This window comes from Psittacula echo (assembly GCF_963264785.1).
Source record: "Psittacula echo genome assembly, chromosome: 5".
Lineage (NCBI taxonomy): Eukaryota > Metazoa > Chordata > Aves > Psittaciformes > Psittacidae > Psittacula > Psittacula echo.
The window spans coordinates 70,933,020-70,947,651 of NC_137739.1; the positions used below are offsets into that span (position 1 = coordinate 70,933,020).

A 14,632-nucleotide genomic window follows, 5' to 3' on the forward strand; every position below is an offset into this window, starting at 1 on the left:
AAACAGGAATGTAGTCTGCAACAGGTATGACAGCAGATGCTGGAGTTGTTAAGTCCTTAATTGTACCAGTTTCCACTCCTGGGTGCTGCCGTTCAAAACAGATGTGAATGATTTTGAAACAACACAGGAATAATAAATAAGCATCTTAAGAAGTTTACAACTGTGACACACAAGGACTGAAACAATGTGGAATTGCTTAGTCTACAGTTAAGAAAAAAAAAAAAAGGGAAATGTATCTCATGATATGCAAGAAGCATACTGTTCATGTCCATTACAGCTGTACTTCAGTAGCATGGAGCTTTTATTTTAACTAGTGTTCCAGGTTCCGCAATGTGAGCTGGACCAGGGAATTCACCCGCTGAAAATGAGCAATTATGAAAATAGCTTCACAACAGCTTAAATAACGCTAAATCAAGTCTGCCAGTCCCACCTCCTCTATTAGGCCAACAGAGGGTAAGCTGAATCAAGAAGCTGAGTGGGACGAAAACTAGGCGTCCTTTGTAGGATCAGTAACGTTCAGAGGGTTCAGGTACCCATCACCTGCACAAACAGGGGGAATGTGATTGACCCGTCAAAGCAACCAGCTCTCAAACAGCCCTTAAAGCCACTTCCTGAACAGAATGACTGTACCTCAGAGATTTCTGGTCACATCAACACAGGAGGACTCCTGCTCGTATGAATAGTTTGGCATATTTCTCTCAGAAACACAGGGGAAACAGTGGATAGTATTTATAAACATAATAGCCGTACCAACACCACTAATTTTATTTGAAAAAGAAAAAAAAGACACAACCACCAAAAACCAAGCTACCAGGGAAATAAGTTTAAACAAAATCTATGATATTTAACAATATTATACACAAACACTCGTTGTGAGGGCCACTATACATATAAATACACTTTAAAAAAGGCACAAAAAGACTCGGAAAGCAATCACACCGTGGCTAAAGCAACTCAAAGACAGTAGGTTGCAGGGCTGCAGACCCCTGCCGCTGAGAAACGAGCCGCTGCTGCGAGGCGAACCGAGGGCACTTAGGGCCGTACCTGAGGCGGCTCGGTCCCTCCGGCGGCCCCGCGGCCCCACGGCCCCCTGGCACGGCCAGGCCAGCGCCAGGGCCCGGCGGCGGGCCGGAAGGAGACGCCTCCTGCCTGGTGACCTCCCTGGCAAGGGGGCTCCGGGCCCACGTCAGAGGCCTGGTGCGTCGGGACAGAAGCTTTACCTCAACATTAGCAAGGTTTTACCTCAGCCGATGGGCCTCGCTCTGGCGGCAGTAGCCACCGCTCATCCACCTCGCCCCTGACCCGCAGAGAGACGAGAAGAGAGCTGGTGATAACAAACCACCCAGCATCGCCGCCGCCCCAGCCAGCACCGCCTCCTCCAGCAGCGATCCCCTTTCCCGGCTGTCCCGGCGGCGGCGGCGGGCGCCAATGAGGCGGCGCGTCCCGACGGCAGGCTCCAGTGGGCGGGCACGGGGGGCGGGTCACTGGTCGGGGGGGCGGTGGCAGCACGCTCGGTTGTGAGTGAGTGAGTGAGTGTGTGTGTGTGAGTGAGTGCCATGGACGGAGCCCGCTGAGAGTGACAATAGGAGTGAGCTGGAGCGCGACCCCGAAGCCCACCGGGATCCCCCCTCTTACCTGAGCCAGCCGTCGGCGGAAGAGGCCTTCCCTCCCCTCGCAGCACCGCCGCGCCGCCCGCCCGGCCTGCCCCCCCCCCCCCAGGCCGCCCGCGCCGCGCCCGCCGCTCCCCCTCGGCTCGGCCCGCACTCGGCTCCCCTCGCGCCCCCCCCCCCCCCCCCCGCCTCCTCAGGGCCCCTCCGCAGGGCTCCGCCGGGAATGTGAAAGAGGCAGCAGCCATCGCAGGCAGCGGGCCGCGCCAAGTGCATGGGACTGAGCGGAGCCCGAGCAGCCGCCCGCTCCTGAACCCGCCGCCAACGCCGCCCTGCGCTGGGGAGGCCGCCAACGCCGCCGAGGCCTACAGGCTCCTGCGCCGCCGCCGCCGCGGCAGGGACCGAGCCCGGCGCGTAGTATATTCGGGCCGCCGCCGCCAGGCATCGGCCGCGCTTCACCAAGCCCGGCTCAAGCCGCTGCCTCTCTCCCGTCTCCGGCTTCTCTACCAGGAGAGTCAAGGTAACTCCATCCCTCCGTCCCTTTGCGCCGGCCCGCGGGGGAGCGGTGAGGCGGCGGCGGTGCGGGCAGGAGGCGCGGGCGGGCCGGGGTGGGGAGGCCGAGCGGCGGTGAGGAGGCGCGGGGGGTTGCGGGGAGGACATGTACCAGCTGCGGTGCTCCGCGGCTCCGTTCTGGAATTGACAGCCGATAGCAGCAGGCGGGAGGCAGCTAATTGCACCTCTGCTTCCCCGGGCGGGGAGCGATCCTCTGGCTCCTTCCCCGGTGGTGGTATCCGTCGGTATTTTCACGTTCACTCGCCTCTCTGTGCATTGCACCCCCCTACCCCGGCGACCAGCAGATCTGGTGTGCGTGGCTTCCTATTTACCAAAATACTTGGGGAATAAATTAAGATCCCCTGCTGAAAGAACCAAGAAGCAGTGGCTGTGTTTGCAGCTTTACCATTCGCACACAATAAATAATTCCCCCCTTCTTTGAAACAGTGTATTTCACTGTGATAGTGTATTCAGGGAAGTGAATGTTCATTTGGAGAGATGAAAAAAAGATCAGTGTTTACTGTAAGGTTGTTAGGCTGGATGTAGTCTTGTTGAATTAGAATTAGATTTTAATAATTTATAAAGCAGGTTAGGGAAACTGTTACTAAATTTACAGCAGAGAAGTGTCAGTAAAGCTTCTTGCTGACACAATGATCCTGCAGTTTAAGTGATCTACTTTAGCCCCTGCCCATTATTATTTTTTTTTTTTTTTGTAATTTAATTTTGAGAGAGCATGGAAACATTTCTGGAGAAATGGTTCCACTTTACTGATGCACATGATGAGGAGGTGAATCTTTTTTTATGAGATGAAATATGGCCAAGCAATCAGGTTTTAGGAATATATTTTTTCTGATATTTCCAAAATTTGGTTTATGTAATAGGTAACTTTGTGTTTGCATGGTTTTTTGGTGGACTGTTGAAATCCTAGAAGTGAGTTGCTAAAGTACAGGCCATTCTATTTCAGTTTATCTTTATTCAGGGCCTGAATGCCCTGGTGATGGTGGCATTTTTTTTCCCCCAAATGATAAACAAGACCAGTTTAAGGTATGGGTTCATGTTGCTGATAGTATATTATATTTAGAAAGCATATCTACGAATCAAAAAGATGGAACAAGGCTTTTTCATTATTGTAATGCTAGCTGCACAGTTCACCTTCTGGGTGCTGCACATGCTTCCTGGAAGAAGCTATGGAGATTATACTTCCATTTTTGATAGATTTAGTGCACATATACATAATTTTGTATTAAATAGTTCTTATCTTTTGGAACTTGTTTACACTGTTGCAATAAATAATACTTTCTAAAGCTTTTCTTACAAAAGACAAACCCAAACATGTCTGTTTCAATGGATTTAATAATTTATGAAGCATATGAGTAACCAAATATTTTAATAAAACCAGCACTCTAAAGTGTTCTCTATATTGTGGAATCAACTTCTTTTAGCATACGAGTCATTTTGGTAATTGAAGTCAACAGACATTGAGGATGAGTAATGCTTTCCAAGGACATGTTCTAAGACCCTGATCCTGCAAATGCTTATGCCCATGCTTAAGTTTGCACAAGTGGGTAGCCCTACTGAAATCAACAGAGCTGCTCTTGTTAATGATCGTGTTATTAATGCAGATAGCTCTGTTGATTTCAGCAGAGGTACACATGCTGGTGAAGTTAACTGTACACAGAGCTGTGTGGAATATGTAGGCCTGAATTCCTCCTGTCTCATTTCCCTTAAGTATTACTCATGTATTTCACCAAGATGTGATGGGCCTTTTTAGCAGCCAGGACAAGGCTGGTAAATACAATAGCTGGATGATTAATTCACTGTTTAAATGTTACCTTTCAGTATTTCATAGTAGTAGGGAATCAGATACAGGAGTACTACTAGGGCAAGTTTTTTAGGAAGCAGCAGCACTTATTTCTTTGGCTGATAGAGCTGGGAAACAAACAAACTTTTGCTTGCAGAAACATTTTTTTGGCTCTTTGCCTCTCCTGCAAACCTTGTCTGGTTTATGCCCTTAGAAAGTTATGGTTACCATACTGCAATTCTTACAGAAATGCCAGAAGGTGGAATAACTGTGTATAAAGAGGCTTACAAGAAAATAACTGAGTATTTCTAAAGTGGAGAATAAAGAGGTAATATATAGAATTTGTTGGTGTTAGTGAAATTGTGAAGCATAGCAGTACTTTTTGCTATACTTTCTTAAATTTCAATAAAATATTGTATGCAGATATGGCAAATAAACTGAACATTTCTTCTGTCATATTTTTTTTTTTGTCCTATGCATATTGATGACTGTAATGGCAAAAAAACCAGTTGCCTTTTTTGTGTACCCATTCTTTCGCATGTGTGGTCCTTTGCAGAATGAGTTGAAATTACTTTATCCCAAAGAATATGTAGTTAAGGCTACAATCTTATGTGAAGTCTACAGGTTTATGAAATTCTGTTGACTTAATGATGTCAGTACTAGGTCTGAATTTTTCTGTGGCAGGATTTTTGGCAAATGGGAGACACAGATGAAAAAAGTGAGAATTATTACACTGTTGCATTAAGTTTATTCCATGTAATTTGTACATACATTGATGGGTTAGCTCTAAGTCTGTCTGGGTGACTTCTCAATAAGAGAGTGGTGCAGAAAGAAGATGAATTTTTGAAAATTTAAGTTAATCTTTACTCACTTGGAATATGTTGGTAACATTTGTTTTCCTTCAGTAGGGATATGTCCTCAGCACCAACTACTCCTCCATCAGTGGATAAAGTAGACGGATTTTCTCGGAAGTCCGTCAGAAAAGCCAGACAGAAGAGGTCACAAAGCTCCTCCCAGTTTAGGTCTCAGGGCAAGCCTATCGAGTTAACTCCCCTTCCTCTGCTAAAAGGTAAGATCAAGAATGAGTTTTAATAAATAAAACAATAGCAATTTTACTCTACAGTCAACTTCCAAAATCAAAGTATTCTATTGCCAGAAATCACAGGGAGATTTTGTCAGCAATGAGAAATGTTTCGTGCCAGAAATGTATGTATTTAAGCTCTACAAAATATTTTATCGGTGATTTGAGGGTGTGGTAATTGTTTGCAATACTTTCGAAAGTTTTAGATGCTGATGTTGACCTGTACCATGACTTGAATTTTCAAGGTACTCAGGCTATGTATGAGTATTTTAGTTAGTGAATCCTCAACAGTTGATGTAAATGAAAAATAATTTTGGTAAGGGTAAATTGACCTGTGAGCAGAGGGAAACTGTTTTTTGGTATCTTTCCTTGATGTGTGGGTTTGCAACCTGGGACAGTGGGGCCAAATTCAGCCCACAGGCATATTTTGAATGGCCTACAGCAAGGTATTAGTGGGGACATGGGACCCCCTCTCATACCTTTTGTGAATGCGTAGCTCCAAGCTGCTAATTTCTGCTGAGTTTTGAAATTGAAAAGTCCCATGAGCTGCAGCCTCTCAAGGGGGAAGATGCTGCCAATCAGGTCTTAGGCAAGACACTACTGTTTTGAGAGCCTGCGTATCCCAGCTCTGGTTGAGTTTCTACTGGCAGATTTAACCTCTAATTTGGGAAAGAAAATTATGATCCAGCTTACTACTCTTGAACAGATGCCAATATCTCTGTAATATATTGAATGCTTCCCCTAAATTCCAGTTGTCACTGAATTTCAGTACAAATCCAGGGGCCAAAAGCACCTATCAGAATTATGTCTGTCTGTTGAAGAAGCGGGAATTGCCTTTCAGAAGCATTGCTTTTACACTGAATTCTCAAATGGCTTATTTAGATTTGTGGATCTCTTTCATTGCTATTCTTATTTTCTGGTATAAATGGTGAAAATAAGCATGGTTGGTGCTGATAATTATGGAAAATAGGAAGAGTAATAGGTTTAATATTATGCTTGTCGCATTTTTGTTTAGTGGGCAAGTGTAACTCCCACTTTCTCTCCTCTACCTGTTTGATAGATTTGTTAATCAGAGTATTGAAATACATAATAAATATGTAATTGCACTTTGGTTTCATTCTTAACCCCGCTTTCTTATAAGAAGAGAGAAGTTGCAAAAACCTTCCCACAAAACAATACCAGCCTCCCTCCATGGGGGCTGGTGTGTCTTTTAATTTAGTAAAAATGTGTGGCTTTTAATTTAGTAAAAAGTAGGATTCTAGGATTAGTTCTAGTGGAGTTGTCATTAAAGTATCGGGGACTTCTTTCTGTGAGATACCTGTACGAATACACAAATGGCCATACTGGGTCAAAAGAAAGGTATGTTCAGCCCCACTGCATTATGCTGACAATGACCAACTTGGAAGCAGACAGAGTAGAATAGGAGGCACAGAGAATGCTCCCTCTCTTCAGCATTTCTCAATGTAGAGTCAGTTGGTGCCAGTAGCTTTGACTTTGTAGTCTGCAATGAGTATTATTTTCTGACTTTTTCTCATTTTGTGATGGTATGATAAGAAGCAAATGCAGCTTTCAGATAATTTTAAAGCTCAGTTTTATACTCTTCAGGTCACTTTTGGTATGCAGGTGATTTCCTTTGAAAATACTAGTTGCTACACTTCAGAAGGTGAATGGAGTTTATCCTTTGGTTTAAATGGGTGAATTACTGGAAAACACTGAAATTTGCATAAATGAAGAAATTGATGTTACAATAATTTCGTTCTGTTGTGTAGCCCCATTCAGGAAATAAACCAGGCATGTGCACAAGCATAAGAAAAACGTTGCCGTTGTCTGAAGACCTGGTCTTGCAGAAACGGAGGCATATACAGGTGCTTAATTTGACAACTGTAGTCAGTCCCATGGATTGAGATATAAAACCATAATAAGATAAAGCAAACAGATGAGGAGCAGAGATTGGTGATGAGGCATTTATGATTAGTGTCATAATGAGTTATAGTGGTCTATCTTCAAATTAAGAATCTGATCCTGTGAGTTAGTTTTCCCTCTTTGAATTAATGCGTATTCCCAGAGGCACAGGGATCTACCTGTGCAGATTAATTTTCAGGATTTGGGCCTTACAATCTGTCTGAAACTGCAGTGGTATTGGTCTCTGCTGAAGGGATACTTGCAGTTAAAAATCATGCTACTATTTGGAAATATTCTTGACCTACATTAGATTTGTAACATTCAAGGTATTAAACCTGAAGGAAGTGAGATAACAGTTTTCTCCTGCATTTTTCATACTTTTCTTGGCCAATTGCCCCAAAATCCTAATTTTTTTTAACTCTTAGGTTTGCACTTACCTTCAAACATGTGACTAGTCCTATTACTCAAGTCCAGTAACCATATGATTTCCCGTTTTATCCTTATTGTTTGTGTCTTTCAAACCGAAGTAGAGCAGAGATTTCAACAAAATAGCTTTTTAAAGTCTCAGAAAAATGAAATAATTTTGGAGGTCTATAGGTGCTTATTTAAACTTCTTGTTTTGGGTGAATTTCAAGTTTAATTAAATCTCTTAAGAAATACTCCTGTAAAGGAAATTTTTAGAGGACAGACTTTGAATTCAACCTTAGATGTATGCATATTCATGATGCAGGAACTTTGCTGGCAGAAACAGACATGCTATGCTCCCTCTTTTTTTTTTTTCCCTTTCTTTTTTTTAATAGCTATTTTGCATATTGGCATTTCCAGGCTGCCTTCTCTCATACAGCACTTTTACGGACTTCAGTATCTTCTTTGATTAGAAGAACCATGTATGCAGAAAGCTAGATAAATGCTTAGTCCATTCTTTGCAAGTTTTTATTCTATGCCTGTCACCATAATGATCTGAGCACCTTCCAGTAGTGTATTAAGTGACGTGACTACACATCTGTCACATCTTATCTGCTCTCATTCCTTTCCCTGGGGGCAGTCTCATATATAGTGAAATGGCTTGTTTTGGTAGTGTTTTAATGCAGTCTGTTGCGTTCTGTGAGCATACATGCTTGTATTGCAAAAACATAGATAAGTCAGTGTTGTTGTTCATTTGGTAAAAAAAATATTTCATGAAGGAAAAATAGAAAAGGCACTGTATTTTGATGCTGTGTACAAGTCTGAGGGATAAGCTGCTACTTAGAAAATGTAGTAAGAAGAACTAGAATTTTCTGTATTGCTTATTGTAAGAAAAAAGTATAGAGAAATGAAGTTGTTACTGTGGTGTTTGCTGCTTTAAAGTGTATACTGTATCTTTTTGTAAACACACATTTAATGTATTTGGAAAATAACGTGTCTTCTGAGGCTCTGCTGGGCTGGGTTTAGGCTTTCAAAAGCCACAAGCCAAAAAGCAGTTGTTTGCCTACAGTAGGGTCCTAACTTTTCAGAAAATTTAATTATTTTTGTTTGTTGTGTTGTGACTTTAATTTGGAGTTATCTTTTTAAATGTGACTAATATCCAATAGAACATTTTAAACCCAGCCTTCCTACTTTGTTTCAAGTGTAGAGGAATGGGATGAGAAGTCCATATGGGAATTGTGACACAATTGGCCTGTATTTTCACTATATGTACTCTTATGTATGTTTCAATCTCACATGCATTTTTTAAATGTTTGCGGGCTCTTGCCTGCAACTGTGTGTTGAAGTGGGTTATGGCTTTTGATTTTTGCTTTATTTTTAAAGGGGCTGTTGGTATCATCAAGGCTGGCAGGTGCCTTAATTATCTGAATGTGGGATAGCAGACCTGGTGAAAGGCCCTTTTCCAGGATTGAGTATTTCCACCTCTGAGCCTGAGTCAAACCCAGCCCAAATTTGTTAACCAAGTCTGTGGCATGCATCAAATCATGCTTGCTCTGTAGAAGAAGATAGTACTGTGTGTGCATTGGATAGGTGTATTATTTTCTTTTATCTTGTACTCTTTTTACTTGGTCTCTAGAGGTAGATCAGTAGGAGTGCAGTGTTAGAAAGCAATTGATAGGAAAAAAGTGTACTGTAGTACTGGACACGTGAAAACAGAGCAGTTTCAGTTTTACCTGTATAAGGAGGAGTTAATTTGTGTTTCTGCCAGTATCTGTAATGTATGGGAGTACCCAGAGGATGAAGACATACATATAGATGTCTAAAAAGATCATATGCCTTATGTATACTTTTAGCATCTTGAGAAATTGGACAAAACATTTGCATACAATTCACAGTATTGTTCCCATCCCCCTTGCCCTCATTAAAAATACATAAGTTGGGTAAAGCAAACCATTCAAAAGTAAGACTGTTAAATTTTTAAATCCGTTTATCCCATTTTTGTAATTTCAAGGTGTGCCTACATTTTCCTATCATCCTCCCACATTTTCCAATGATCTGATATGATTAGTGTAAGTTACTTTCAGGTTTTCTGAAACTATTATGTATTTTTCTTAAAAACAGCTCAAAGTATGATTTTTATTTTTAGAAAACTTTTCTTCCTTAAAATAGGCACTTGGAACAGAAGTTCTCTGTCAACAATACCAAATGCTTTGCTACCTCAATATTATGAAATTTATTGAGCTTCTAATACATTTATCAGATAGTTTCCATGGCATTAAGGAATTGCTGTAGTGGCAACAAAAGAGCATTGCATAGTCAAAAAGGGAAGATATCTTTTTCACTTGTTTGCTTTTGATCATTCTATTATGGGAATAGGACCACAATCCCAAATGGGAGAAGGACTTCACAGAATCGTAGAATGTTTTGGGATGGAAGCGACCTTAAGGATCATCTAGTTCTAACCCCCATGCCACAGGTAGGGACACCTTACACTAGACCAAATTGCTCGAAGCCCCGTCCAATCTGGCCTTGAACATTTCAGGGATGGGGCAACCACATCTTCTCTGGACAACCTGTTCCTGTATCTCACCACCCTCAGGTGGTGATACAGGGAAGAATTTCTTCCTAATATTTATCCTAGATCTCCCCTCTGTCAGTTTAAAGCCATTCCCTCTTGTCCTGTTACTCCATGCTCTTACAAAAAGTCTCTCTCCAGCTTTCTTGTATGAGGTATTGATATATGAGGTTCTTGTCATATGTAATTCTTCACTTTCCTCTTGTGGTCTTGATAGTTGTTTTTTTAATATACACTTTATTTGTTTTCAACATCTGGTGGTTGTAGGAAAATTCTTTGCAATAATCTTAAAGATTTCTGATTGTTTCTAAAAGGTATTTATTTGATGGTGTTTAGAAAGGGCCATATACTAATAACATTGTGTCTTTTTGAATTTTTCTCTGCTTGTTATTGTCTTCTGCAATTGAAATGTAGTTTTGCATAGCCACATTTGTAGAGAATGTGTAGAAATGCTGACTTAAAGTTTAGATCATAATAAGAGAATACCTCCTTATCTTAACAGTGTATTAGTGAAACTGTGGTTGCTGAGAAACTCTTGTCAGTTTAGCCTTGATCTCCTAATATTTCCATTCAGTTCTCTTTATTTATTTCTAAGTCTCTTTAGGTCTGGTGATTTTCCCCATAGCCATAGTGGTGGTGGTTTGTTTTTTGTTTTTTTTTTTTTTTTTTTTTGGTGGTGAATAAAGGTGAGAAGGTGGGGAAGGTGGGCTTGTTTTGGTTTGCTTTGCTTTTTAATCTGAAGCCTTTAGTATAATTGTTTTACTTCCAGAATTTCTAAGTCTACCTGCTGGAAATTGGAAATGTTAAGGAATGATCATCATTCCCGCATCTTTCTTTTCTATTTTTTTTTAAGTTATTTTTAAGTTATTTAAACAGTGAAATAACTTGTAATCACTCTGTAAAATGTATTTCTGTACTTTTCACAACATTGAGTCTAAAATCTTGGTAATTTTCTGCAGGAGCACTTAGACTTTACCATCATTAGAAACTTTTATTTTCAGTCTGTATTTGTACAATGGGTCTCTCTAATATGTTTCCCAGTATTATTTATTTCTTTAATAATATTACATTTTTCTTCTCTGTGTTTAAGTGTAACCCTATGGGTCTGTAATAGAACCTCCTATTTCTGTAGTAAGTACTTCCTTTATTTTCCTTTCCTTTGAGAAATAAAAGTTCTGGCTTAGCCATGCAATTATTTCTATTTAGTATTCATGATTGTTGAAGTATAATGCTGCCTTTATAATTGATTTTTATATGGAACTTTACTGTTATGAAAGGTATATTTTTTAATATCTCTGGAATTTTGTGTATGTAAAATTTGTGTTTTTACATAAAATGTGTATAACTGTAAATATATATAATTTGTTTATATGCAGATATATGTCATATATAAAGTTTAAAGTTTCAGCTTATTTAATTTTCTATTCTGCTTTTAAAACTCAATACTTTTAGAGAGATTCTAATTCTGTTCATTGATAAATCTCTATAGTCAGGAAGCAGTCCCTTCACGTTCATCTGTTGTAAGCTACTGCCTCCCTGAGAAAAGAGCACTTTCATTTATGCTTTCTGGGGAGTGGGAGGAGGACAGAAAACTATTTTTACATGCAGGGTAACTCCCTTTCACCTACAGTTTTTTCATTCAAGTTATTACTGTTTCTTTGGCTCAGTCAGGCAAAAATCCTTAAAAGTAACAGATGAGGGGACTCAAAGTTCAAAGAATTTTGGTAGAGTTGGACATTTATGGATTAGTGGTAGGACTGTGTAATCTTGGTAACTGTCTAATTCACAAATATCAGCAGTGGACGAACATTAGAAGTTAAAGAAAATCTCTTAGAAAAATACTACAGTTTTCTTTCAGAAGGATATGGCAGAGCTTATCTTAGTTTGAAACCTCACTGGTTTTATCAGTCTTCATTGCAGATGCAGTTACATGAGGGTTTTTTTCTGATGGTGAAACTTCTTTGAGAAGTTCCCAAGCATATACCACAGTGCACTGCCTCTCATTTGTGCAGATTGTTAAAAACATTTCACCTTCTCCTAATTTTAGTGATGTGGTTGCTCCAGTGTCTTCTCAAACAGTTAATTCAGCAGAACTGAAATAGTGGTGAACTTTTATACAGGGTTGATGGCTTCTGTGTGTGTGGTTATCTGCTTAAAAATAAAAAAAAACCAAAATTGCTGCAGCTACAGTCTGAGGATCTTTATCAAGCATTTTCAAAAGATAAGGTGGCTGTCCAAAGAGCTGGTGTAAAAGACTTTTGTGCCCTTAGTTGTTGCACTTGATTGAAAAAATTGTCTGTTTTGAACAAAGTCTTGAAGTCGAGCTGTAGGAGAATCAGTTGTCACAGTATGTCTGATATTAAGTCTTAACAGCAATTTGTATTGCTTGAAAACAAATTATGTAACAGAATAATTTTATTTTAAAACACTTTAACTGGAGCACCTCCTGTATGAAGATAGGCTGAGGAAGTTGAGGCTGTTCAGCGTGGAGAAGAGAAGCTGCATGGAGACCTCATAGCAGCCTTCCAGTTTCTGAAGGGGGCCTGTAAGGATGCTGAAGAAGGACTCTTCATCAGGGACTGTAGTGACAGGACATGAGGTAATGGGTTTGAACTAAACCAGGGGAAGTTCAGGTTGAATATAAGAAAGAAGTTCTTTACTGTGAGGGTGGTGAGGCTCTGGAACAGGTTGCCAAAAGTAGTGGTAAATGCTCCATCCCTGGCAGTGTTCAAAGCCAGCTTGTACAGAGCCTTGTCCAACATGGTCTAGTGTGAAAAAATGTTTGGAGTCTTTAAGAAAAACTAACAGTGGTTTGCATTGTATGTGGGCTGTAGTTTTCTGTGGGATTCCTGAAAGATTTTCAGGAAGTTCTAACAATATGTTGTGTGAGACCTCTAATTTTTTCACCATGCTTGTGATATTTATCTACCTGATCTGAGCTGGCCTTTTGTGGTTTGGGATTTTTGTACCTCTTTGCAGTGTCACGAGTTTAATTTAATATTATTGTGACTTTTTTGGCTTCTTTTTTGTGTGTGCTTATACCAAACTTGGATTTTCAAGTTTTAAAATGCAGGTGGCAGTAAATTTGTTTGTTGCTCTCAAGGTTTTGAATATATTGTTAAATTATATACGGATTAGGTTGTAAAGGAAAACTGCTGCAATTTAAGTTTCTCATATTACAAATTGATATTGGGAATAGTCAGAAACTGACAAAAGGATGATTCCAGATTTTAGAGGAGTTAAATATTCTTATTTTTCTTTTATGTTGCCCAGTAGGATGTAATGTGAATGCCTAAACTTCCATTAATTTTCTTGGGAAGTTTAGCTCACGTGCTCTCCCCTTTCATGTTCCAGCAGCAGGGCATAGATGTTAGATGCAGTCTCTTTATAAAGTCTACCTAGTATGTGTTTTCTGACTTCTTACAAGGTTAACTGTTCAAAGCTGTTTATAGAGAATCTGTTTTCCCATCTATGTGGAAACAAAGGTGCAAAAGGTGGTGATTACAGCTGAGACAGTACTTGAATCACTGTAGAGAACGTAACTTATTTGTTGAATATTGTCAGTGTTACTAAGGGAATAAATTTGGCAGCGTGTTATCTTTGGTGTTTTCAAATAACATTTTTGGGATAGCTTTTTGCAGAAGTTGAGGTGGTACTGTGTAACTAGTCATTTGGTTCTCCTTCACTTTCCCTTTATTCCACCCAACCCATACTTCTCCTTTCTTCTTTGCTTGTTTATCACTGCTTTCCTTACTCCCACTTCTTCCTATAACCTCTGATGGGTACAATTCACTTATTTTTCCACAAGAGGGTGATAAAACTCACTGATACATGTGAAAACAAGCTCCAGGTGGGGTGGATAGCAGAGGTTATTGAAAATCTCAATATGATAAAATTAGCTATATTTCTAAAGAAAAAAACATAGTCTGTTCTTCCCAGGCTCCATCAGTGTGTTAATAGTGGTTGTTTGCACCTCTGGAGACAAGACTAGACCTGTCAGGATGGAGATCCACCCTGTGAAGAGCATGCCAGCTCCATCATCCCTCTGTTTCAGTAATCAGACCATACTGCAAGAGAGTCTTCCCTTTCTGTTATTCGTGCCACGATTTTCCCTGTCCTTTCTCCTCCATGCTCTCTTGATGTTTCTGTTGGTTTTGTTGTGTTTTTATTCCCCTCCCCCCCCCAAACTTATTATTAGAGGAACCTTCCTCTCCACGAGTGCTAAGAAACTGAAGTGGTTGGAATTTCTGTTCATATTTTAAAAATGCAGAAAGGGTTAAAAGGCAAAGCGAAGAGGGCGAGAAAATAAATAACCACTGCTGTGATTTACCTCCTATAGAGGTTCTTAGTAGAAATCTATATCTGCTTTTGGCTGAACCTAGACCTTAACAGGTATTTTACTCAGGAATAAACACCACTATAGTTTTAGTTTCTATTTTTAGTACTAGAAATGATAGTGGAGAGAAGTGGTTATTAGTCCTCCTGAGAAGAGTAGCTCCAGAATTGTCTATCTTGTGATGGATTTTGTGGCTAAAGTTCTGGCACCTGCCTTTGGCTCTTGCAAAAGCAGTGCAATTGTCTCATGGTATGTTGGATGCAGAGGTACAGGAGCAGAGCTGTTAGGTGTGTTGGGAGGGTTGGAATGCAAGGCTTTTTAGATGCACTTCGAGGAAGAGACAGCATATCAACGAGGTTGTTAGCCTGTATTT

General features: G+C 40.4%; 1 protein-coding gene across 4 annotated transcripts in view; it reads left to right on the forward strand.

Annotated features, from left to right (window-relative positions):
* The first annotated feature begins 755 nt into the window (after positions 1 to 755).
* The window catches only part of PPP2R5E (protein phosphatase 2 regulatory subunit B'epsilon), a 76,775-nt gene continuing 62,898 nt past the window's right edge, over positions 756 to 14,632 (forward strand). For 3 of the 4 annotated variants that reach the window (XM_080619981.1, XM_080619984.1, XM_080619983.1), the window contains exons 1-2: positions 756 to 2,127; positions 4,866 to 5,029. In XM_080619981.1, the coding sequence (XP_080476107.1) occupies positions 4,873 to 5,029 (157 nt within the window). In that variant the 5' untranslated portion in view covers positions 756 to 2,127; positions 4,866 to 4,872. The remainder of the gene's footprint in view (positions 2,128 to 4,865; positions 5,030 to 14,632) is intronic. The other variant, XM_080619982.1, reaches the window with a different exon arrangement.